The sequence below is a fragment of the Lathyrus oleraceus genome, chromosome 5 (assembly GCF_024323335.1).
Source record: "Lathyrus oleraceus cultivar Zhongwan6 chromosome 5, CAAS_Psat_ZW6_1.0, whole genome shotgun sequence".
NCBI lineage: Eukaryota > Viridiplantae > Streptophyta > Magnoliopsida > Fabales > Fabaceae > Lathyrus > Lathyrus oleraceus.
In genome coordinates, this window is record NC_066583.1 from 539,901,490 (window position 1) to 539,929,412 (window position 27,923).

A 27,923-nucleotide genomic window follows, 5' to 3' on the forward strand; every position below is an offset into this window, starting at 1 on the left:
TGCTTAGAGATAAATTAAAGCTAAAAGGGTTGTACATGGATAACTACTCAAAGCATGTTAATGGTATAATCTGGGTGATGTGGGATGATAGAAAAGTTGAGGTCAAACATGTTATTAGCACTATGAAAATGATACATTATGGGGTGTATGATTTAAGTGGTAACTTTCTGCAGTGGTTTACAACTATCTATGATCTCAATCAACTTAAACAAATAAGAAGGTCGTGGAAGTATATTGAAGAGTTGAATCAAAACCAACATGGCCCTTGGTATTTGATAGGAGATTTTACCAATGTGTTAAAAACTATGGATAAGATGGGTGGTAACATGGTTCATGAGAGTGAGTATGTTGACATGGTGACTATGATGGAGAATATAGGTTTTTATGAGATGGATAATATAGGTAATTACTATACTTGGTCAAATCAACATGTGAACGAGGTTATCTACTCAAGAATTGATAGAGTTTTGGCTAATGTGAAGTGGTTCCAAATGCACATGAACATCAATTTTACCATTATGGCTCCGGGTATTTTAGATCATGCTTTACTTTATTTGGAGAGCCAAACTCGTGATAGATCTAGAAGAAGGCCTAGTTTTAAATTCTTGAATAATGTAACTACCATGGAGGGATATAAAACAAGAGTGACTAACAGTTGGGAGGAACCTATAACAGGTATGCCTATGTATGTTGTGTGGAAGAAGCTCCAAAGAATACAACCTTTCATTAGAAGTATTAGCGAACCTCTTATAGGGATTAATCATACTCTAAAGAAGGCTAAGGATGATTTACTAGAAGAAATACCTAAATCATCATTAAAGTAAAGCATTGTACTAAATATGTCCTTAAATGGAGTGAAACTAAGGAGCATGTCTTGAGGAAAAAGGCTAAGATTAATTGGCTTAGACTTGGTGATGTAAATAATAACTATTTTCATGTCAATGTGAAGGCCAAACAAAAGTAGAATGACATGAGGAGTTTATACAAGAAGGATGAGACATTGCTTACAACTCATAGAGAAATTGAGGATGAAATTCTAGGTCTATATGGAAACCTTATGGGCAAGGCAAATAACAACCTGGATGGCATTGATATTGTTGCAATGAGGGAGGGATCTCAACTTTCTAATGAGCAAATGTGGCTGCTAGAAGTTCCTGTAATAGAAGTAGAGATTGAAAAGGCTTTGAAGGATATTGGTGATCTCAAGGCCCCTGGTGTATATGGTTTTGGTGATTTTTTTTTAAATCCACTTGGAAAATAGTGAATACTGATGTAGAAGCTATAATGGAGTTCTTTGTACATGAGAGAATGTATAGTGCAATTAGTAGTACATTGGTGACTCTTGTTCCAAAGGGCCATGCAACTAGAACAATCAAAGACTATAGGCCTATGTCTTGTTGTACCACTATATGAAAGATAATCTCAAAAATCTTGACTAGGAGAATGGGGTGTGTGATGGATAACATTGTTCACCAAAGCTAGACAAACTTTGTGCCTGGCCAAAATATCCATGATCATATTCTTCTTGCCTATGAATTGATTAGAGGATATAGTAGAAAATGAGGTACTCCTAGGTGTATGTTACAGCTGGACATTCAGAAAGCTTATGATACGTTGGACTAGTTTGCTATGGAGAAAATCTTAAGAGAGGTTGGCTTCCTAAACAAGTTCATCAAGTGGCTGTAAAAATATTAAACCATATTTACCAGAGTTCCATGCATGATATACCATAGTGTAATTACTCTACTATACTAGACTATATTCTATTAACTTAAACTCACACTAAAATGTTGATAAGTGAGAATTGTGCGTTCGAAGTGGCACATTAATATATTAAATATCATTGTAGTTATTTATTATTTGAGGTATATTAACTAAATAATCAAATGATTTTTGAACAAATAAATTTAAACAACTATTGTAAGTGATTTACATAATTTAAGTAAATAGTTTTTTATTTCTTTTTGAAGATATCTCAAATAGATAGTCTGTTACAAGTCGTGTACATCTGAGTTACTATCACCATAAAACAAAACGACAATGTCCTAACATACTTGAATATTTGATAAATCATGGACTAGTACAATAATTTCAATCGCATGACTATTACTCAAATTAAAATTGGCATTGAAAGGCTTGACATGAAAAAATTGAACTTAGAGAATTGTTAAGGTCGAGATCAGCTTTGGAAGATCATTTAGATCTTAGAAGAACATTCATGTTAAAGCTCCGCGGAGCTTTGGAATATCATTTAGATATTAGAACATTCATGTCAAAATTCCCTCGTAATCCTAAAGATCAAGTTGTGGTCTCCATCAAATTATTACCCTATCACATGTCTTTATTGACAAGGATTATACGAGAAACACGTAACCCTAATTTTAAAGAATAATGTAAAAGAGACATGTATGATATCAAAATATCATCTAATGTTCAAACATGACCCATGAGATTACGAGAGGGTGACAATAATTCAATCATTCTAAATATAAAATTATGTATTATCATTAGAACTCGCATTTATTTTAGATTAGGAGAGGACAAAAAAATTTATTCATTTTTTTTTGTCAAGACATGTTTTAACTTTAATTTTAATTTACTCTATTAAGAAAGATCTATCAAATTTATTAGACACAAATTAGATAAAATAAAATAGTTATTGTATTTGTAGTGCATAATAAAATAATAACTGAAGATTTTATTTTTCAGAAAAGAAAATTAAGTAAGCAAAAGTAAAGGAAAATGCGTGTAGGCAAAAGCTGCAGAAGAAAAAGTAAAGAATTTGCTTTTGGAGGAAGAAAATTGTCTCGAGTGTTGTTATCACTTTCAAACTTTTTTGAAAAACAACATCGAAAGAATCTAAAGAAGAAGAAGAACCACAATTTTCAATTTTCCATTTCCACATTCAGTTTCGATCGACGGCGATGTCTCAGGCTATAAGGCAGAGGCGCTCTCAGCCGTCGGATCCACCGGCGCCATCATCTTCTTACTCGAAGCTCGACAAAGCGGCGAAATCGGACGGCAAAGATGAAGGGTTAAAGTGGGCATTGCCGTTTGTTGCTTTGGGATTGTTGAGGTATATGAGTGCTACTTCTAATATCATCCATGATTGTGATGAGGTTTTCAATTACTGGGAACCCCTTCATTACCTTCTCTACAAAACTGGTTTCCAAACTTGGGAATACAGGTGAAGAAAATACTCTCTCTCTTACTATTTTATCTTTGGTTAATGTTGATTTTGTTTTCTTTTTATGCTTTTTTGGGGGGTTGTTTTGCATTTTGCTTTTGTTAGGAAGATTTTGCTTTTTTTTTTTTGAGATGGGTTAGGGGAGAAGTGAAAAAGTTTTGATTTTGATTGTTTTCATGTGTGTCGATTGGATATCATAAAATGAACGGAGCGGAATGGTCGCGGATTGAGTGAAATGTAATAGAATGGAATATGGTGATGCTCCATCCAATTTTAAATGATCCAAACAATGGAATGCCACTTCATTCCATCCCATACCGCTCCGTTCCATCCGATTCCATCAATCCAAACAAAGCCTAAGTGGGAAAATGTCACTTTGATTATGCTTTTGTTAGGTGTTGTCTATATCTGGAGAGAAATGAACTAAAAGAAGTATTAGCAACATAAAAAAGCATGTGTTGACCATCATTGCGGTGTGGCGCATGTGGTAGATAACCGGTCCCTTAGCTTGTGGTTTTGGATTGAATACCAAGTCCTGACCGAGGAAATTTTGGGTTTAGTTTAAGCTATTTTTTCGTTAATGGAGTTGTGTTGTGTTTGTTTTGCAGTTCACAATTTGCTCTTCGGTCGTATTTGTACCTTTTATTTCATGAAGTAGTGGCTCGGCCAGCTTTGTGGTTGTTTGGTGATGAAAAAGTAAGATTTCGCCCTTGCTTGGTTATTGATTTATTATAGATTGAAGTTTTCCCCTTGTTTATGCTCCTCATGACACCTTTGTTTTTTTACTGTTGTAGGTTAGAGTGTTCTATGCTGTGAGATTTTTTCTTGGTTTTCTCTCAGTTGCCACAGAGACCGTTTTTGTGGTAGCTCTTTCTAGGAAGTATGGAAAACGACTTGCTTCTTATACACTTGCTATGCTGTGCTTAACCAGCGGCTGTTTCTTTGCTAGCACGAGTAAGTTAGACTTTGGCTCTTTTTTCGTTTCATTAATGTGCATACTTTCCTTTGATGATAATTCTCAACCACACTTAAAGTAAATTGACAAATAAATAAAGGTTGACCAAGTATTCTTTATTTCATGATTCAGTATTCTTTATCAATTGCTTGTTGTCTCCAGGTTTCTTGCCAAGTTCATTTTCCATGTATGCAATCTCTCTTGCTTCGGGTTTATTTCTTCTTGATATGCATGCTGCAGCAGTTGCTGTTTCTGCTATTGGTGTGATACTTGGCTGGCCATTCTCAATCTTGGCTTTCCTTCCGGTGACACTTTATTCTTTATATATAAAATTCAAACGGGCATTTATTGCTGGGGCTGTCACATCAGTAATTCTTCTTGTAAGTCAGATTCCTCCTCTCATGTTGGCCTACTGTTGCCTGTAAATTATGCTTATACCCAATATTTTGAAAACCAAACCGGAGATTGAACCACTGAGACCTCTAGGTCATGATTCAATTGATTTAATCTGTTCAACCTCGATCGCAATGAATGATAACTGCGGTTGAACTGCTCAACCTTGGTTCAATCTGGATCCGGTTCGGTTCAACCAGACTGCAATATAATCGGATCAAACCAACAGACGAACTGGTTGGTTCCCGTTTCAACCGATTGAAGATTGGTTTGGTCTAGTTTTTAAAACATTTCTTATACCATCGAATGTTGTACATAATATATAGTTTTGCTTGCATGTTATATTGTTAATTTTGTAACCGTTGTAATGTTTTGCAGGCATTGTCAGCAGTTACCGACTATAACTACTATGGAAAATGGACATCATCTGTTTTGAATCTTCTAATATACAATGTTGCTGGAGGCGGGGAAAGCCATCTTTATGGGACTGAAGGACCTCTTTTTTATCTGAAGAATGGATTTAACAATTTCAACTTTTGTTTTGTTCTTGCTATGCTGTTCTTGGGATTTTGGCCTATTGTTAAGAAGAAATATGGGAGAGACCTACTGATTGTGATATCTCCTTTATACATTTGGCTGGCTTTTATGTCTCTGCAGCCACATAAAGAAGAAAGGTTTGGCAATTTTTATACATGGTCTTCTTTTACAAATTTAAACGTATTGTGTTATTTGAGGAACAGTTTCAATACACTTGCACATTGCATACATAATGTATATTATTTTACTGTATGTTATGTGATTAAATGGATATCAATCTCTTGTTTCCCTCCCTTTTGGATAAATTTAAGCTAGACACCGTAACCTGTCTTTCATGATCACGGTTTAGTTGTCTTCTGTATTGTAGTAACTATTAAGTAAACTGTGCACTTCAGAGGATAAACAATTGTGAACAGGGTACTCATTTAGTGTCTATTTGAATTCACTTATTTGATCTTATCTATTTATATAAGTACTTGTGAGACAATTAGGGAGAACTTACAGAAACAACTTATGACATGTCTATTAACCGTTTTCAAATAACTTCCGTAAACACTTTGGGATAATATGAAAGAAAATTATAGCATATAGTTTAACATTATTTTATCTTTGGTTATAGAAATAGCTTAAAGATAAACACTTCTATGATAAGCGCTTAATTAAGCCATTTATCCAAACAGAGCTTTAATATAATTCTGTCAGCTTGTGAATTCGAGTGAAATAATTGTGATATTAATATTTTATTATCATTATAAAATCTACAGTTACACTGATGCAAATTACTGATATTTTTTGGTCCATCCTTCTTCCTATATCCAGGTTCCTTTATCCAATATATCCACTTATTTGTGTTGCTGCTTCTGCTGTCATTGAGAGCTTTCCCGATCTTTTCCGTGACAAGTATGATTCATTTGACACTTCTATAATAGTGAAGGTGAGTTATCACTTTCTTTATATATCTGATAATATGGAAACAATAAGTACTTTCTGGAGTAAACTCTTGCTAAATGCAGGTAGCCAAATTTCTGAGGCCGGTGGTTCTGAGCATTATATTATATTCCTCTCATGCTCGAACATTTTCTCTGATTCATGGTTACTCAGCTCCTATAGAGATTTACAAGATCTTAGAGCACCACGACGATGTTGCAAATGGTGAGGATCAAACTTTTGGTGGCTTTGGTTCTATTTTTTTTTTTTTTTTAAATTGTGCAAAATTAACTGGAATACTGCAGTAGTAATTAGGTAATGTTTCATGCTGATTCACTAAAGCCTGCAATTTGTAAGGAATACTATGTCTCTAAAAGAATTCACTTAAAAAGGAAAGTAAATGACACTAAAGATAACCATGCTGGAAACAATAAGCAATAAGTTATGTTCACGACGAAAGTAATTTGTTGTAGCTTGAATTCTAGCTGTAATTTGAATCTACATAACAATTCTTTTATCATATTGAGTGATCCCATTCCGATGTTAGCGACGCTATTGCACTATAGTGTAGTGGAATTTGAACAATTTGATATTGTTCTGCAGGACGCTGTTAGTTAAAAATTAAAAAAAGTGGTCAAAATGCGAATTTAGTTGTGCTGTAATATTTTTGTGTAGCACAATTTGAACAAACCCATTCATTGTGCTTGCTCTAAGGGAAGTTCTTTTACAAAACTGTGTCACAGGCTCAACTTTGTTTGTTTTCCTTCTAATGTGTAATAGTATGTTAGTGGACTCTCTCACTAGGCAATTGCATTTTTTCCATTACCTTCTAATGCAATTAAAATTTTGATAGAAGTGGTCCAAAACAGAGAAATTGTGGGACAATTTTGTATATATTAATTCAACAAATACTCTGGAAGAGTTACAGTACACAATGACAACTTATATAAAACTGACAAATCCACTCTACTCTCCTGTCATGTTTCCACGATCGGGACATTCACAAGGGCATTTTCTACCCCTATCTCTCTATTTTCCCCATTTCTACCTCTTCTCCCAACCTCTCTCTTCTTCTGTCACTGTGTGATTTAGATGATTTCCTTGGTTAACGTCTTGCGATTGTACATTAAATGAACCTTGAGTCGTCAACCGCTCCAATTCAAACTCAGGTTCCTCTTCTTCATTGATATAGGCAACATGTCCTGGTATTCCGGCTTAAAACGCCAACATACCTGTTGATGGCGTCGATTCCACCAGTAAGACCATTGGCGAGCATGACTAGTGAGTTACTTGAACGCCTCTGTCAGTTTCTCTTCCTCTGGTGTTTCCCTCTTTTTTCGAAATGTTCCTCAATACATAGCACCCACCAGTATCTTCTCCATCAAACACCCGAAACTCCATTTCCAACATGACACACCTCCAAGATTGATGCTCTGATACCAGGTGATAGAACTTGTACAAAACAGGGAAATTGAGGGACAGTTTTCTGTATACTAATTCAACAACTACTCTGGAATAGACTTACAATTCACATTTACAACTTATAGAAAACTGACACAAATTACACACAAACAGAAAGACAAATTCCGGTTTTGTTCCCACCAAGCATTCGAGAGTCTTGGATGTGTCCCTTCTCAAATGCTCCAGAGTTGGGTCTCTTCCAATTACCACTCAGTCTTCCTCTATTTATTCTTAACATAAACACCCAAAATTAATAAAACATAATTGCTCCTAATAATATAATAACTGCCACTAATAACAGAATACTACCTTCCTAGTAATATTTACTAATAAGAGGTCTTTTATTAATCGCATTTTGTTCCTTTTTGTTGCAGGCTCTGTACTTTGTGTTGGAAGTGAATGGCATCGCTACCCATCATCATTTTTAGTCCCAGATTTTGTGGGACAAGTTCGATGGATCGATGATGGTTTCGGAGGTCTTCTCCCCTTTCAATTTAATTCTACCCTAGGCGGGACTGCTGCAGCACCACCATACTTTAACAACAAGAACATGGCATCAGAAGAGCAATTTGTAAGTTGGCTATAACTATAACTGCATGATTGTTTCTTCCAAGTTTTAATACTTTGAAACAAACTCTCCCTGTAGTTCTTTGGCTCTTGGCATTTTTTGTTAGAAGGAAACTGACTAGTGACTAACATTGATTTGGCAGCTCCATGATATCGACGAGTGCACTTTCCTTGTTGAGCTGCAGCTAAAGCGACCTTACCTGACTCGCGGTAGCGACATGTCAACATGGGAGGTAATAAACATTCATGAAAATTTTCATATTAAATTCTAATTTCTTTCTAAACGTATTCTGATATATTCTATGCATATTTCAGACTGTTGCTGCATTACCTTATTTGGATAGGGAGCTTTCGCCAGCTTTGTATAGGTCATTTTTCATCCCTTACCTCTGGCAAGAAAAGAATGTTTTCGGCATGTATAAACTACTCAGAAGAGTAACCAAATGATTCTTTTCGACCGGAAAGAATGTTTGAATAGTCCTTGATTATGGTGGTGGGATTTACATGAAAAATACAGTTTTGTTAGACAGTGATCTTGTAGGATTTTTCCCATGCTGTTGATGTTGAGTATTTTGATTTAGTTCTAATCTTCACTTAAATGTCTACAATGTTGTATGCTGGCATATGCTCCTACTGAAACATCTATTTTACTAAACTTGTACAGATGAAGTCTAATGTTACTCCAATTAGTACCATCCAAAGTAAAATTTGATTAAACGTCTTTATAGTGTCACTGCATAAAATTTAATTCTATTAGTTTCTAAATATTCAATTCATATTTTACTGGAAAATGGGTTATCAAGTCTGTGTTTAACCATTGAATTTTCTTAATGTGTAGAAAAATCAAGTTATTTTGATAGTATATTTTCTGATATTGTATAAAGACTAATGATTTTGAAGATGATGGTTCCCAGCAAAGTCAATAGGTAATATTGGTTAACCAACAATTAACAAATTTTCACAAAGCTCTAAACTAGAATTCAGACCACCACTACAGAAGTAGCAAATTCACCAATACTAGCAATTCAGAAACTAAAATCACTCAGACAGAAGAAAGGAAAAGGACACCCCTAAATTAGAACAAATAGCAGATTCGAAAATTTTACCTCGTAGGTACAAATATACCTACACTTCAACAATTTTTTTAAAATGTCAATTTTATTCTTGATTGTTTTTAACCAATTTACCATTTCACTTTTAACCATTCAATTGAGATTTTCGAAAATTATACTATTCAACTTCATACCGAAACACATTGAAAAAGACTTCTAGTATTTTTTTTCTTAACCGGAACACTTTGTGGAAGACATCCGGTTTAATGTGAAACGTGTTCTGGAAGACTTACTTGAAGAGTTATGGTTTAGTTTAAAAAAAATACCGTTCCGGAACACTTAACACATGTGTTTCGGTTAACAAACTAATATATACACAGAAACTCTTTTCTAAAGACTTCTAGTGTGTTATTTATATGTTTCGGAACTCTTCTATGAAGTCTTCCGATTTGCATTGTTAATTTTTTTTGACAATTTTTTATTGTGTAGGTATGAAAATTCTTCCCCAAATATGTGTAGATATTTTTGGTGCTTTTTCAACTACTCAAAGATTTGGTACACGAAAAGAGGTGATCAGGTGGATTAAAGAGGTTAGAATCCATAATTAAGTAACAGTTATTATCACTCGTTCAGATACTGAAACAGACAAGAGAGAAGTAACAAATTAATATTTGGTTGTGATAAAGGTGGAAAATATAAGGATACTGATAGTGGAACCCAAAGTGCGACAAAAAAATGTGGATGTCCATTTAAAATCAGGTCGATTCCGGTGAAAGATGGGTCTGACTGAAAGGTTGATGTAAAATGTGGGGTCCATAAACCATGGTTTACCTGATATATTAGAAGGTAATTCCTCTATTGGTAGGTTGGGCACGAATGAGAAGCAACATGTCATTGATTTGACAAAGAGACATGTACCGCCTAGACACATATTGCTTTCCTTGCAAGGCCGAGATCCAGAGAATGTCACTCAGATCACGCAAATATACAAACATATAAGAGTATGATAGAAAAAGAGATAAGAGGTCCTATAAGTGAGATACAACATTTGCTTAAGTTTATTGAGGATGCAAGCTATGTGTATTGGAGTAGAAAAAGAGATGACTCGAAAGTTGTGACAAAATATATTTTGGGCCCATCCTGATTCAGTTAAGTTTTGAATATTTTTTCTATTGTGTTAGCTATGGATAACACCTACAAGACAAACAAATATAAATAACCTTTGCTTGAAATTGTTGGCATGACATTAACTGATTTGACTTTTGCTATCGCTTTTGCGTATATGGAGTCTGAGCAAATAAAGAAATTTTGTTGGATATTGGAGAAACTTAACAAATTGTTTGTGAAGAAATATTTGTGTCCACAAGTGATTTTGACAGATAGAGGTCTTGCTTTGATGAAAGCAATTGAAATTGTGTTTCCTAGGTCGATTAGTTTGCTATGTAGATTTCACATTAACAAAAATATCGGTGCAAAATGCAAACAATATGTGGTGAATGACATGCAAAAGACGATCGATACATTATGGATGAAAGTTGTTTGGGCTAGTGATGAGGTTGAGTATGACCAACGGTTGCATCAACTTGAGCATGCATGTGTTAATTTTAGTGGATTTATTAATCATGTGAAGACACATGGTTGACTCCATATAGACAGAGATTTGTTGGAGCATGGATTAATTGAGTGCTACATTTGGATAACACGACGACTAATCGGCATGTGTTATATTTTTTACTATGTATTTTTCTTATATGTGATATTTTTAATATTTTCAATATGTATTACTTTTAGTGTTGCATCTGCACATTGGAAGTTAAAGCAGATGTTGGAAAACAGTATAAGTGACATGGTCAAATGTTGGGAAGCTATGAATAACTACTTGAGGTTACAATTGGGCAACATTAGAGCTTTTTTTCAAAAAAAAATTTACGAAGTTGAGCACGCGCACATAAGTCCATTTTATGGTAATCTGCGTGGTTCAGTGTCTCAAGCTGCTTTGAGGCGTGTTGCTGAAGAGTTACTGAGAGTTGATTATGTTGGAACTAACATGCAAATATGTGGTTGTACTCTTAGAACATATTATGGGTTACCTTGTGCTTGTGAGTTAGGAAGATATACACTTGGTGGTATACCGATACCAATAGATGTTATTCATGCTCATTGGAGGAAACTAAGTATGGAAGTTGAGTTAGAGGTAGATGCAAATGATGGATCATAGGTGGATATGAGTTGTGTAATGGATGAATTGTGAAAACGGTTTAGGTCATTAGATATTGTTGGGAAAAAGGGCATTAAAAAGTAGGGTTTGTGAACTTGCCTACCCCATAATGACTTCATTGTGTCCACCATCTGAGAAATTAAAAACCAAAGGAGGAGTGAAGAAGAAAGAAAAAAACGAGTAAGATATGATGTTTATAGGGACCCTTCGTATTATGAGTATGTTGATTAAGCATCTCAATCTTCACAGATGCAATCTCAACCATCACAGACTTCGAATAAGTTGAAATCATCAAAGAAGCAACCACAATGAAAGAAATGTTTCACTCTTCAATTTCCTAATCATATTAGGTCATACATTGAAGATGTAGTTAATGTTGTATCGGATGGTAATTATGAATTTAGAGTCATTGCATGGATATGGTGAGGATGGTTGGTCAATGGTTCGCTGGGACTTGGAATTGGAAATAATAGACAAGGAAATATCAAGTTTGTATGACAAGTTATTTTGTAATTGATTAGCAGAAGTGAGAGAATCTTTGATGATAGAATCCTTTGATCCACAACCACCACAAAAATGGTTGACTCTACCAGATATGAGTTACTTGATAGAGAATCGCTATAATATTGTACTTGTCTGTTTAGGCCATTCGTGCATGAATTTCTTTCCTATGACAAGTTCGCATTCATCAAATGTCTCCATTTATTGCATTAGTTTTGTTAACCAAAATCATTGGGTTCAGGTACATATTTTATTTTATATGACTTACTGTTTTAATTATTTTACTTAGTTCACTTTATTAAATATATAACTTAATGTTTTAATCATTATTATCAGGTAAACATGAAAGAGGGGTTTCCATTGCCACCAGTCACATTAGATTGGAAGAAGTTTTGTTGTCCAGCAGCAACGTCTTGGATGTTAGGATTTTCATGACGTCTACAACATTGGAAATTACTTACACCTATATTAGCATGAATATGTAATAAAAACATGAATATTATATTATGTCATTCAGTTTTAATACATTCAGTTCTAAAAGTTAATACATAAATCAATGTGAACGAGAAATATGCAAAGCTTCAAATAAATAAGCAAAATGTGGGCCATCCTCTTCATCATTAACTTGTCTGAGATAACGATGAACCAATGTAGAAGCACGAGCCCAATTAGGACCAGATGGTCCTGATTCGTAAACAGGAACTGACATCTCTCTTGGCTCATCACGATGGGGAGGGACCAAATGAGGATGCAAAATACAATAATACCACTCCAGGTATCCATCATATATATCAGATAAAGTGGTGGCCAATATTATCGGACGGATCACAACAATAATGCTCTGATGGTAAGCAATCCACTCAACATCAATATCATTAACCATCATACAATTAGGAGGTGGGGTGGAACATACTGCCTGTATCCAAACTGACGTATACATCTGTCAGGCAAGTATGGAACAACTATGTCACCCCACTTCATACACCCTCTGCACAGACACAACTCATCAAACTGATGCCATACTCTATGATCCTCAAATGGACGCCATATAACGTCGGCAAGTGTCAGCTTGTCCAAAATAAGTAGCAAGTCATCCACATTCAGGACTCCTTGCTTATAGGACCATCTCATCGCTCGAGGAAGACCAAAATTATCAGATGGTTTCCAATTCTCTCATCTTTTTCCAACTGTTAAAAAGTACTCGTGAATCTAGCACTATTACAATATAAAAACATAATAAAAAAAATAAATTAAATTAATATACTAAATAAAATTAATTAATATATAATAAAAAATTAAATTAAATACCTATAGGATAGTAGGATATCCACCGAGCTATTTGCATGGAAGCATCTCCGAGATATCTGTAAAGGGTAACCAATGCAGTTGCTCCCCAATTGTATTCCGAACATCTCTCTAAGTCCGTAAACAGTAAGAGATATCGTGCCTCGACAAACGTAAAAGTCTTGTCGGAAAAAATTATGGAACCCACCAACATCAGCAAATACGCTTTAGTCGCATATGCCCAATGTCGCATTACGCGAAAAACCGGCGGGAAAACAAGAACAACAGAGCCGCCACCGTGCGTTATTTATCCCAAAAGAGGGAAAGGAAACGCTCGAAGTAAACCTAGGAAAGAACATGGTCTCGCGACCAAAGAGAATGGGTTCGGGAGTCGGTTATGCGAAGGGAAGGTATTAGCACCCCTACGCATCCGTCGTACTCGACGGGATCCACGCACAATAGAAAGGAAAATGGTTGCTAAAAACACTGCTCAAATATTCACAAATACTGGCTGAAAGAGACACAGGAAACAAACAAGACTGACTCGGCAGGATATCGCATCCTGGGCCTACTTAGTCTATCAGGCATAGACATCAGAGTCAAAGTAGTTCGGACTGGGGAAACGACACATGCTCGCTAGGATATCGCATCCTATGCATACGTATCTCCTTTGGACGAAGGAGAATCAGAGCATCCGTAGCTCGGCTAACGCGCACAAACAAACACAGGCAAAGGCAAACGTGGAGCCTGAATGCCAATCACTGGACTTACATCAGCATCCGAACCAAAACGCACACAAGAACCCGAACGCCACTCGATGGACTTACATCAGCTTCCAAGCACACAACAAGAAGAAGGGTCTCGATTGCAACCAGGGCAAGAGAAAGGGAAGGTCTCAATCGCAACGAGGGCGAGAGAAAAGAATTAGTGTTAGTCGTTAGTCAAACTCGACAAGACATCGCATCTCGTGCCTACGTATCTCATCTGGATATGAGAATCAGAGTTGCCGTAGTTCGGCTAAACTATTCCTGTTGGTTTGTGTTTTTTAAGTGGACGACGTCACTACGCAATCTACCTGATGCTCGACCTTTGGAGACTTACTCACCTGTAGTAGAAGGAGTTGACGTATCCTTAAGAGGGGATAGTGTTTGTTTGTGTTTTAGGAAAGCTCAAGCAAGAAAGGAAGTCCTATACGAAGGAACCGTGCTACCTTAATTGACATGCAAACGAGACTACGCGGAGTCTAGCAAACCTAGGGGATACAATCACACCACACAAACATATATAGCATGAAATAAACACACCAACAAGGGGCTCAAACATCAGGGTTAGGCTTTAGTCGAGGGGTCATATCAACCTCAACAAACAAGCCTCTGTATCGGGGTCAGGTTAGCTCTTAACCTTGCCATTGAGGGGCTAAGGTGAAGCCAGATGAAAGGTGATGAGGGGTGTGCCTCATTGCTTTTATCTCTGGTCAGAGAGAGCATCAGACAAAGGAGCGTGGGTCCAGAATGGGGGGACCCTTCTACGCTCAGGACATAGACTCGACTGTACAATGTACAAGATCTTGGGCTTGGATCTCAATGCTACAACCATGTAATGGGAGCAAGGAGAAGACTCACAGAATAGTGGGGGATAGATTGCTTATCCCTACCTTCCACCAATTGCCTCAAATGAGGACTTTTCCTGCTTGGGACAAATATAAACATACACAAGCATTGCCTCTTAAGGAGGACTTCAGACAGTTTGCCCGGCCAAATAACAGCCGGGTCTCCAGACTACATGAAGAAGAAGGTTCTATACCTCAATGCCAATTGCTTATAAGCAAAGCAATGCAAGTTCTTAAGAGAACTGAGCAACTAGGGGTACCTGGAAACAGTCAAACAGAATCAGCATCCCATTCATAATCAGACAACAATATAATGATTAATTAACAATCCCAATGATGTGCATAGCACAAGTCCATGTGGACCACCATCCTACAAAACAGCCACATTAGTTTACAAGTATCAAGCAAAACATCCCAAATGTGAAACAATATCCTTAAGCCTTAACTTCTTAACCTGAAAAGCCAAAGACAAGTTCAAATGTAAGTGACAAGACCACTAGGACTAGCCTAGGGTCCAAAAGAAGGAAAAATCCTAAAACAGCAACCAATTCATGATCAAAGTCAAGCTATTTCAATAACAAAGGGATCCCAATTGGTCCCATATCCAAACTATACACCTATTTCAATTTATACAACCTGTAAGGCAAAGTGAGCAATGTTAAACCACATATGAGCAATCAGCAAGATCACATCACAAAAAATACCAAAACAGCATGGAAAATTCCACAAAAATTATATCCTAAACAGAGGACATTCAACAAGCTACATGTCAATTTTTAATCCATTTGGACTAGTGGAACTATGGGAATTAATTCAACATGACAAAGCATGCAAAAACACAATCAAATGAAGCTACAAAATGTACATTAACTTCAATCCAATGGTAAACAGTGACATTACATGGGAAATTAGTAGGACCAAAGCTAAATGACAGCTACACATGTCAGGAACTATTCTACCAAATTTCATGGTCATATCATTCATCATGCTCATTCTATGCACAAAATAAGGCAAACTAGTTCAAAGGAAGCACTAAGCCTACAAACAGAACTATGGCATTCAAATCCACGCCAACACAATCCCAAAAATTCTCAAATAATTTACACCTAAACAGGGGATATTCAAGGTCTACCATGTCAAATTTGAGCTCAATTGGGCAAATGGAACCATGTCAATGAAAATCAACAAAAACAGACACAATTATAGGCTCCAAATCACAACATCAATACATGCTTCCACTTCAAAAATTCATAACTCAATGAAAACAAAAAAGAAATGGATGAGACCAAAACAGGGAGGTCCTAACATGTGTCTACTACAAGCATGTCAAATTTCATGATCATACAATACCACATGAGCATTTCTCAATCAATCTACCAACATGTGTCATATGAGCTTGCAAATTTGTCTAACAGAAATGAAAAATCACAATCAAATTGAAAATGCAATGTAAAATTCCACAAAAATTATCATAGCTTCCTAACATGTCAATCAACCACCATGCAAAATTTCATTTCATTTCAACATGCATAGACCACTCAATTAAATCCAGCAAATTGACATCAAGAGGTGTGACACAAATTGTCACACCTAAGTTCCAAAATTCATATCTCTATGGCCAGGAATAAAAAATGCATGAAATTTATATGGAAATAAACCTCAACCAGTCAACAATCATCACAAAAATTTGCAAGAATTTATTTTACAATATGAGAATTTCATGATCAAATTAGTCTAAGGTATCAAAATATACACATGTGGAAGAAACCCTAGGTCAAATGAAAAATATTCCATGCACAACTTTGACCAATAGGTCAAAAATCATCTACACTCAACCACAAAGTCAACAAAATAACTTACACAATTTTCTGATTTTTCTACAATTTTCTATGATTTTTCTAAGGTGTTATGTATTTTTTTATGATTTTTGTAGAATTAATTAATTAAATAAATTAAGTCACAGTGGCATTATTGTAATTCTTGGGCGCGGGGGAGGGAAACTCCCAATTCAAATTTTCGAAATGAATTTCAGATCAAACGCACATATCTTCATCATCTCAACATGAACATTTCCAGAAAATTAACATACACTCCAAGAACACGCAATGAACAAATCGTCACCAAAACTAGCAATCTTATATCCGTTAGAACCGCATGAGCAAGGAGAGTGCGAATATGCTTTCAAATCAACCTAACAATGGCTAAATCTCAAGAATCATGCAAGTTAGGGTTCTAGATCTAAACTTCGAGTCGCGATTTCTCACACTACAGTCGATCATTTACGATTCTGAAACCAGCACCGTGATCTACACAACATGTTCTACTACACGCATACAATAATTGAACGAAACGCGACGATCGGATTTCGAAGGTACCTGGTATGCAGTAGTGAATCCGATGGAACTGGCGCGTGTTTGGATGAAACAGAAGCAGCATAGGCTTGAGGAAGCAAGATGTGAAGCTCAGGTTTGCTTAACTTTGCTCCTGTTGCTCGAAATCCACAATCACCATGTGAGGACCTTGAATGTGCAGCTGCAAATCGTGGATCTATTGAAGCCAATTCACCAAAACAGTCGAAGAAGAGGTTGAATGGAAGTTGCAGCCCCAAGAATTTTTCAGATTGATGAAGAAATGATAGAGATTCGATCCAATTTGCCTTGAAGTGTTCTTGAGGAAAATTCAGAAAAATGGAGGGAATTTTGATCTAGATTTGTGAAATGTGGATTCTGTTATGTTTAGGGAGTAATTAGGCTTTTATATGTTAGCTTAATCATGATTAATTAATGTAATTAGCCAAATTGAGAGATTAGCAAATTGTGCATTTTCACTCAAAATGGCCAAAACACCCTTCCTTCAAAACAGTCCATATACCAGCTCAACTTTGATTCAAACAAGTCCAAAATATCACATGTGATGTGTAGAAACAAGTCCCATTTCCATTGGTCATGTATTTTTGAATTTCACCATATGGTAGAAAAATGTCCAATTTTGCATTTTCATTCTTCGAGCCAAATCTCAAATTATGAAGCCTAGCCATGAAATGATGATTCAAACACATTCCAAATGCCATTCCTGAGGTGTTGCAAAAAGTCCCATCTCAAAATTCCAAATATTTCACAAGTTGGACAATTTTGCCCCTGGTTCAATTTAACAATCCAGTTGAAAAGTGACTTTTTGCCTTGGCCACTTTTGGAAAAATCCAATGATGCACCCTTGAAGTACATGTCAAATGGAGTTTGTGCATATAAAGAACTTGCAATTTGGACAATCCATGTGGAAGTTATGCCCTCCTGATTACGGGTCTTTTTTGAAATTCATCTGACCATATCTTGCAAACCATAAATGGGATTTTCAAGTTCTTGGACTTTTTGGAAAGGTGAGAACAAGATCTTCAACTTTCATGTTGGACAAAATTCCATTTGAAGCTTGTATGATGAAGTTATTTTGAGGAGAAAAAGTTTCCATTTTGGGCAGCTGAAATTACAGGTCACCTGCTATTTTTGGAAACTTTCTGTCTGAGCTCAAATCCTCCAACCTTGGTCTTTGGCATGTCAAATGAGACTTATATGGACATGAATGAGGCTTTTCAAACCATTTCCCACCTTCCAATCCATAAAATCAGGCACAGTTGACCACAGTTGACCACAGTTGACTTTCTAGGGTTTCTGGTTGACTGAACAATGACTGGTGACTTCTGAGCATCCAATCTTTGGCCAAACCACTTCAAAATGATCCTTGGACCATATGAGCTTGAAAAATCAACCCTAGGGCTTTGTCTCAATGAAAATGGCACTTGCTTGCTTGATTGACTGGTTCTCCTGATCAGTCTGACCCGATTCATCAATTGAACTTGCACTTGAGCAAATGGACAATGCAATGTTATGCAGTGGACATGATTATGCTATGACCTAATATGAAATGAATGTATTCATTGGTAGGGTGCAAATTTGAGGTGCTACAGCTGCCCCTATTCAATCAACTGGGAACCCGAATGGACGAGAGCAACGGCTGTCAGACTTTCAGGGTAAACAGGGATTGAATACCAAGAACCGTAGAATTTGCACACTGCTGGGATTTGTCTTTCTTGTTTTTGTTGTTTTTTTTTCCAGAGGTACAAGCACATCCAGACATCGACACACGATGACTGGGATCAGAAATCATCTCAACTAGACGCCAACGGACAACTAGGAAAAACTCAACGTTTACCAAGACCAACGGAGAGGTAAATCAACTCTACTGGGGATAACCAGGAAAGGATACAACCATACGTCAGCGGACGTAATGGGAAAAACTCAACGTTTACCGAAACCAACGGAGAGGTAACCAATCATTAATGAATGACTGGAAGGATAGTGATACAACCATACGTCAGCGGACGTAATGGGAAAAACTCAACGTTTACCAAAACCAACGGAGAGGTGACCAGACATCATAGGATGAATGGGAAGGATAGTGATACAACCATACGTCAGCGGACGAAATGGGAAAGACTCAACGTTTACCAAGACCAACGGAGAGGTAACCAGACATCATAGGATGAATGGGAAGACTCGACCAGACGTCATAGGACGAAAGGGAGAAGCTCGACGTTTATCGACACCAACGGAGAAGGAGGAAACTCAACCAGACGTCATAGGACGAAAGGGAGACTCAACGTTTATCGACACCAACGGAGAAGGAGAAAACTCAGCCAGACGTCATAGGACGAAAGGGAGACTCAACGTTTATCGACACCAACGGAGAAGGAGGAAACTCAGCCAGACGTCATAGGACGAAAGGGAGACTCAACGTTTATCGACACCAACGGAGAAGGAGAAAACTCAGCCAGACGTCATAGGACGAAAGGGAGACTCGACCAGACGTCATCGGACGAAAGGGAGAAGGAGAAAACTCAGCCAGACGTCATAGGACGAAAGGGAGACTCAACCAGACGTCATCGGACGAAAGGGAGAAGGAGAAAACTCAGCCAGACGTCATAGGACGAAAGGGAGACTCAACCAGACGTCATCGGACGAAAGGGAGAAGGAGAAAACTCAGCCAGACGTCATAGGACGAAAGGGAGACTCAACCAGACGTCATCGGACGAAAGGGAGAAGGAGAAAACTCAGCCAGACGTCATAGGACGAAAGGGAGACTCAACCAGACGTCATCGGACGAAAGGGAGAAGGAGAAAACTCAGCCAGACGTCATAGGACGAAAGGGAGAAGGAGAAAACTCAGCCAGACGTCATAGGACGAAAGGGAGAAGGAGAAAGCCACTTCACGAGGGAAAGGCACCACAACCGGAAACCGAATAGGACGTCTACTGGGAATTCTGGTTGGGAAATCAACCAGACATTAATGAATGAACTGGGAATAGGGTACACAATCAAACGTTCGCGGACGAATGAGAAAAACACAACGTTTATCGAAACCAAACGGGGAGGTAGATCCACTTGGGGAAGGGTACAACTAGACGTCATAGGACGTATAGGAAAAACTCGACGTTTATCGACACCAACGGAGAGGAGAGAACTCTGAGGGGAATCATATGGTATTACCAAATGATCTGTAGGGAATAAGCAACTATACGTCATCGGACGTATAGGAAAAACTCGACGTTTATCGACACCAACGGAGAGGAGGATTCTTCTGGGGACGACCCTGTGGGGAAAGATATCAACTATACGCCAACGGACGCATAGGAAAAACTCGACGTTTATCGACACCAACGGAGAGGAGAAAACTCCACTAGGGAAGAGTGAACACAACCAAATCATCAACGGATAATCGGGAAAAACTCGATGTTTATCGACACCAACGGAGAGGAGGAACTTCACTAGGGAAGAGACGACGTTACGCACATCGAAAGATGATGTTTATCGACACCAAAGAAATAACACACGCGGGTGCTGACAGGGTACTGGCATCTACAAGATGGCAGGGCAAGGCTACACACTTGTAGGGGATCTCACTGGGGAACAAGGTCACGACAGCGAGCAAACGGGAAGGAACACCAAGGATACCGGGTTGTAGGTATGAAACGGGTGACCGACCAAACGTGAATTGGTTTGTGTTCCAAAACACTCAACATCCTGAAGGGGGCTAGAAAAGCAGTCTTGTTAAAGGATGGACATTCGATTCCCAACAAAGGAATACGAATCTTACTCAACTGGGGAGGACGACTTCGACCCAAGAGCGCATGAGATATATTATCTATAGCCGTCAAAACGTAGATAACACACTCGCATGGCAGATTATCCATAACCGGGTTGGTTGTTAAATGGATAGATCGACCGACATCATCCTGAAGAAAGCGGAAGCCAACTTGTTAAAGGATGGACATTCGATTCCACGAGGAATACGAATCTTACTCTGCTGGAGAAAACAATCAAAAGACTGACCAGAGAGTGCATGAGACATATTATCTATAGCCGTCAAAACGTAGATAATAATCTCGCATGGAAGATTATCCATAGTCGGGTTGTAGGTTGTTAGATGGATAAACGACCGAAAAGAAAGGCATCAGGGTACCAGACTAGGTATGCAAAAGATGACCAATCAAAAAAAGGATAAAGTTGCTAACTCGGAGCAAATACCCAAAAGAAAGGGGGAGACCCACTGGGGACAATACTGCTTGATCAAGGCGAGTATCCAGCGGGGAAAAGAATATCAATACCGCAAATTGGATACTGATAACTGCAAAGAGGGGATTACATCTACCGGTTAGTAGGCAGAAAACCACAGAAAAGTAACCAGTCATCGATAAGATGAGCACACAGGGTTAACTCCACCAAGGGGATGAAAGTGGGATTTTACAACTACCGATTTGTAGGTAGAAAACCACAAAGATAGGACTTACAACTACCGGGTCGTAGGTAGAAGCCAACCGACAGAATGAACCACAAAGGTTACCTCTGCTAGGGGATGAAAGTGGGATTTTACAACTACCGGTTGGGTAGAAAACCACAAAGATAGGACTTACAACTACCGGTTTGTAGGTAGAAGCCCACAAATTCCGCTGAGGATAAGATGAATGAGTACCGGTTAGTGAGCCACTATTCATTCATGCCCCAGGGCAACACAAGAGACAGTCAACAAGAAGCCAATTTAGGATCGATCCAAAAAGGCAAACTGAATCAAGACTCATCCTAATGAGGAAAGAACTCAATAGGGAAAACCCATCCCATTAGGGAGGGAACGGAAGCAACCGTCATCCACGAGGATGTAACTCAGTGGGGAGCGCAGAAGGAAATGGTAGACACTTTCTGCTTAAGGGGTAGACTCTACATGGAGAGATCAGACACACCCACATCTACTAGGAGGCTACTGGGTAGAACCAGGTTTTTCTTTCACCAACGGATGAGGAAATAAACCTCTCTGGGGGTACCAATCCTGAGTGTCGTCAGGAGCAACTGTAGCGAAAGCGCTGTACAGACGTCGAACAAGAAGCTGCCTCTGCCGGGGAGACGGTCTGGTCGGGTTAACACATGAATGCATATGTTTGAATTTTTCTATGGCGTAATGCTCCATTATGAATGGAAATGCTACGCGATTTGAGGATGCAATGATCACTACATGCAAAATGCAAAGTGAATGAAAACCCCGCTAGGGAGCCCACTGATCAAATACTCCACTCTATGGGGAGACTCTGCTGAGGAAATCTGCTTGATGAAAACTCTGTAGGGAGAGCACTGACTTCTCACTCATGCTGGAGAACAGAGATACCAAGAATCAGCCAGATCTCTGGTGAAAATAGATAGGCATCGATGAAGTTCCTCATGTCAACCACTCTGCTGAGGACCTACCTGAGAAAATGACGGAATACTGAGACGTCAATCCTCCAAATACCGAATCGTTGTAGAAAAGCATCCGTGCTAGGGAGAGGAGAAGACTGCTCTGCTGGAGAGACGAAAATTGAAGTCTTCAGTACACCTACTACTTGAGAACTGGCCCACGATAATGTCCAAAACAACAACCTTGCTGGGGATGCCCCACGATAGGGCTCAAACAGCACTCTATTAGGGATGCCCCACCATAGGGCTAACAGAGACTTGGAGAAAACATGTTGCACTGTCGGGGACGTGAAGATGAACAACTTCAACCAACACTGCACTGAGCAACCTCGCTGAGGAGAGACCATGAAAAGGTTCTACAGGACAAAGATACAGTTATGCTCGAGATACGAACGACTGTCTTACCCGTCGGTAATCATACCACCCTTGGGAGAGCACTGCGGGTCTCCTAGGTATCCTTTCATCATTGTGAATGTTCACTTTGTTTAAGAACAATTTTGTGAAAAATTTGTTATTTTGAAAACAATGATACTTTATCAATTAAAAGCATGCAAAACATTTGTTGAGTTGAAACAAATAAGAGTGCAAATAATTGGATAAAAGCTCAAATCGATGTGATGGAATGGTAGTCTGCAAAGGGCGAGACTCCATAGATCCGTACAAGTTTGAAATCGGTGATATATATTGGAGAGGGCTACATTGAACATAATGACCTTTCCTCTACCATTCTGAATTTCGATGTATTCGGAGCTTCGGTCGACGACGCATAGAGAATTCCTGGCGGATGACAGATATAGAACACGGTCTTGTCAAGATGCAGTTACTTGCCAAATCCCTAATTTTTGCCTAGATTGCCCCGGTGTGAGGTGCTCAATCTAGCGAGATGCAAAGTCTTTTTTTCAATGTCTCTAACTTTTGCCTGGATCGCCCTTTCGGGTTTTCAATCCACCGAGACGCTCCTTTTTGCCTAAGTTACCCTTTGGGGTGTTCAACTTAGCGAGCTGTTTTGCTTTTTTTTGTTTTTGTTTAGGCTAAGTATTTCTTGACTGCATCTGGATTCACAGGACGAGTGAACTTCTTCATCCATTGCTGTAAGTGTCAAAGCACCGCCTGAAAAGGCTCTCTTGAAAACATATGGACGTTCATAGCTTGGAGTCCACTTGCCCCTGGAATCAGGCACGAAAGACAAGACTTTCTTGAGCACAAGGTCATTTTATCAGAACTCGAGACTCGACCTTCTAGTCGAATGCTTTCGTCACTCTCTGCTGATATAACTGACCATGACACCTGGCAGTTAATCTCTTCTTTTCGATCGAATTCAGCATCAGTCAACTTGGGACTTTGAGGGTGCTATTTTTCCTTTGTTTTTTCTTTTGATTTTGCTTTTGATTTCTTTTGATTTCTTTTGCACCCTTTCTTTCTTTGTTTTTTTTTTTTGATTGATTTTTTCTTGATGCCCCAGTTGGCTGTTCTGCTGATTCTCGACATGCAGCTGAGTGATCTTCTTTTCTTGCTCAAGAAGTCGGGAAATCTCGTCAGGAATCCCTTCAACCTCATCTTCTTCTACTTCGAATACAGGGAATTCAAAATTGGGAGATGACGTCCGATCATTATGTTCAATGGGTTTGAGAAACAACCTGCATAAGGATTTCGATATGAAAAACTTTTTGGAAAACAAACAAGACAATCGTTATGCAGATGAAAAGATTGCTTTTATTCTTGTTTTTAGGGTGTTTTGTGATCACCGATTTCATGCAAAAAGCGAAAAGGGAAAACAATTGGAAAAACAAATGTTTAACATGCATTTATTTGAATGAAAATATCATTGCACAAAATATTGCCAACAATGTCATCACTTCTCCTTTTGGCATGAGAGAAGGGTTTTTAAACAAAGTGATTATTACTCTGACTTATGAACAACTGTAGGAACGCCCACAGTGACCCAATTGTGATAGATCCCACCAGGGATAACAACTGTCAGAATCTCTTGCATTAGTAGCTTCTGCTTTTGATCAACCCTCTTTGTTGAAGACCTCAGGAGAAAAGCCAACGCCAGCCCGCGACTTGTTATCTTCAAGCTTGATTAACACGGGGACCCAAGTCTTCAAAGTTCAGAATACCTGACTGCACGAGGTCTTGAACCTTCATTTTCAACTGAAAGCAACTATCCACATCATGACCAGGAGCACCCGAATGATACACACAATGCTGCTCAGGCCTATACCACCACCGAGGGTTGACGGGTATAGCCGGCGGGTCTCTGGGAGTGATCAAGTTCCGCTCTATCAACGAGGGATACAGCTCTGCGTAAGACATGGGAATCGGGTCAAAAATGATCCTCTTCCTCTCATTACCCGTATTGGCTTGATTATCATTGGGAGGCTGGTAAGCCTGTTGTTGCGGACGATGTTGCTGATGTTGATACCGCTGAATTGGCCTTCCCTGTTGCTGTTGGGTTGCTGGAATAGTCACAACGGCAGCTTGACGATATTGTCCTCTGTTCGCACTCCCTCGCCGGTGCACATTTGTTTCACTCTCTCCCCTTTTGGGTGCCCCAGAGAATGACTTCTTAGAATTCAACGAACTTGAAGAGCCACGATGGCGAACCGGAGTACGGGTTGCTCTGACATTAACAGTCTATGTAGCAAGAGGCTGTCCATTGATTATGATACCCCTCAAATCATCATCCACGTCGTAGTTGCTGACGGGAATAGTGACAGCAGCAATTTGATCATTAACGGGGACCCCCTCTGGTGAAGCACGATTGGGTGGCAGAATCATGGCTTCCTGTCTCTGGGCTAAGGCTCGTAGCTCCTCTTGCCCCTGAACGACCCCTTGCATCATGGTCATGGACTGGGCCATGTTTGCCCTTATCTCAGCCAACTCAGTCTGAACCTGATCCATACCCCTCTGATGATTCGATCTGGTTGCTGTGCGGACGATGATCAACAATCCTGTCTCAGACAGGAGCCAGAGTGAGAAGTCCGAACTAGAACACCTGTTATGCAACATGTTATGATTATGATGCTAATGCCTATGATGCACATGATAATGATCATTTCTCAGGCCTTCAAAGAGCCTGATTCCTCTTCGAAAAAAAAAAGCAATCTGCAGCAACGGCACAGTATACAAGAGCAATGAGTACCGAGTGAAACCAATAATTTCATCTGTGAATGAGCACCCGGATCTATCAGTGAACAGACTCTGGAATGTACCTGAGAAATGATATGCATGCAGAGATCATTTTTTTTTCTTTTTTTTTCAATTTTTTTATTGATTCTTTTTTTTTTGATTGCGTTTCTTTTGAAAAATAAACATGCTATGATGCACATGATGCAGACACGACTGGCAAGCTGCGTATATCTGGGCACAGGATCGAAGCTTCGGCTCGACCTCTGATCACAACCACCTGAAACCCCAAAGTCAACTGGTCAACTGTCATCTGAACCCAATTCAGCCCAGGGATCCGAAATAAACAGAACCCTCTGATCAATACCAGGGTCAAACCTCCGGCGTCCAGAAATAACGATCCATAAATCCGACTTATAAATATGACTCTGATCAACGAAACCAAAAGTCACCATCAAAGTCACCATCAGAACATGCATCTGTAAGAATCACCCTCCCCTCACAGGTAAATTCTAATCAGGTCATCCTAAGGCGGATAATAGTCTCGACAATCGGGCGGAGATACTCAATGGGTTTGCCCTTTCGGGTGTGCCATTGTAGCTCCCTTAAGATCGTCTAAACCAAAGATCCGGGAAATGATCGGTCACCAGAGTCAACAGCTCAAATGACGTAACTCAACCAAAGTGGAATATCCACAGAGGCAAGCACTATCAAATGAACCTCGTCCGGCTTGTGGTACATCATGCTGCCAGGCACATATTGACCTAACATGAAGGAGGCAACATGAGACCACACTAATCCTAGGTGTATACTCGGGCCTGGGTTTTAGCCCCACTCAGAACACCCACCCCGAACAGAGGAACCACCTGCACAGAGAACAGCTCAATGATAGTATGATGCATGCAAACATAAATGCAAACAATAAATGCAAACAATAAATGAAATGAATGCAATAAATAACAGCAAATAGCAACCAAAGCCCCAACCTAGAGAGCGCTAGGAGAGACTCGCTTAGGGAAGATGGACCAGCACAGGTCAACTTCTCTCATCCCCAGCAGAGTCGCCAGCTGTCGCATTACGCGAAAAACCGGCGGGAAAACAAGAACAACAGAGCCGCCACCGTGCGTTATTTATCCCAAAAGAGGGAAAGGAAACGCTCGAAGTAAACCTAGGAAAGAACATGGTCTCGCGACCAAAGAGAATGGGTTCGGGAGTCGGTTATGCGAAGGGAAGGTATTAGCACCCCTACGCATCCGTCGTACTCGACGGGATCCACGCACAATAGAAAGGAAAATGGTTGCTAAAAACACTGCTCAAATATTCACAAATACTGGCTGAAAGAGACACAGGAAACAAACAAGACTGACTCGGCAGGATATCGCATCCTGGGCCTACTTAGTCTATCAGGCATAGACATCAGAGTCAAAGTAGTTCGGACTGGGGAAACGACACATGCTCGCTAGGATATCGCATCCTATGCATACGTATCTCCTTTGGACGAAGGAGAATCAGAGCATCCGTAGCTCGGCTAACGCGCACAAACAAACACAGGCAAAGGCAAACGTGGAGCCTGAATGCCAATCACTGGACTTACATCAGCATCCGAACCAAAACGCACACAAGAACCCGAACGCCACTCGATGGACTTACACCAGCTTCCAAGCACACAACAAGAAGAAGGGTCTCGATTGCAACCAGGGCAAGAGAAAGGGAAGGTCTCAATCGCAACGAGGGCGAGAGAAAAGAATTAGTGTTAGTCGTTAGTCAAACTCGACAAGACATCGCATCTCGTGCCTACGTATCTCATCTGGATATGAGAATCAGAGTTGCCGTAGTTCGGCTAAACTATTCCTGTTGGTTTGTGTTTTTTAAGTGGACGACGTCACTACGCAATCTACCTGATGCTCGACCTTTGGAGACTTACTCACCTGTAGTAGAAGGAGTTGACGTATCCTTAAGAGGGGATAGTGTTTGTTTGTGTTTTAGGAAAGCTCAAGCAAGAAAGGAAGTCCTATACGAAGGAACCGTGCTACCTTAATTGACATGCAAACGAGACTACGCGGAGTCTAGCAAACCTAGGGGATACAATCACACCACACAAACATATATAGCATGAAATAAACACACCAACAAGGGGCTCAAACATCAGGGTTAGGCTTTAGTCGAGGGGTCATATCAACCTCAACAAACAAGCCTCTGTATCGGGGTCAGGTTAGCTCTTAACCTTGCCATTGAGGGGCTAAGGTGAAGCCAGATGAAAGGTGATGAGGGGTGTGCCTCATTGCTTCTATCTCTGGTCAGAGAGAGCATCAGACAAAGGAGCGTGGGT

At 39.2% G+C, this 27,923-nt stretch overlaps 1 protein-coding gene across 1 annotated transcript; it reads left to right on the top strand.

Moving 5' to 3' along the window:
* Positions 1–2,713: 2,713 nt before the first annotated feature.
* Positions 2,714–8,748, top strand: LOC127086215 (dol-P-Man:Man(6)GlcNAc(2)-PP-Dol alpha-1,2-mannosyltransferase). Its single transcript, XM_051026936.1, has 10 exons — positions 2,714–3,187; positions 3,796–3,883; positions 3,982–4,141; positions 4,305–4,522; positions 4,914–5,209; positions 5,892–6,006; positions 6,086–6,224; positions 7,835–8,031; positions 8,171–8,260; positions 8,343–8,748. Exons 1-10 carry the CDS (start codon positions 2,925–2,927, stop codon positions 8,472–8,474), a joined length of 1,698 nt encoding a protein of 565 aa, XP_050882893.1. The 5' UTR covers positions 2,714–2,924; the 3' UTR covers positions 8,475–8,748.
* Positions 8,749–27,923: the final 19,175 nt, after the last annotated feature.

Bases quoted from the DNA above. Each gene is read 5' to 3' on its own strand.
- LOC127086215 (XM_051026936.1), top strand. From the start codon at position 2,925: ATGTCTCAGGCTATAAGGCAGAGGCGCTCTCAGCCGTCGGATCCACCG. The intron at 6,007-6,085 runs GTGAGTTATCAC...TGCTAAATGCAG, and splicing joins ACACTTCTATAATAGTGAAG to GTAGCCAAATTTCTGAGGCC. The intron at 8,261-8,342 runs GTAATAAACATT...TGCATATTTCAG, and splicing joins GCGACATGTCAACATGGGAG to ACTGTTGCTGCATTACCTTA.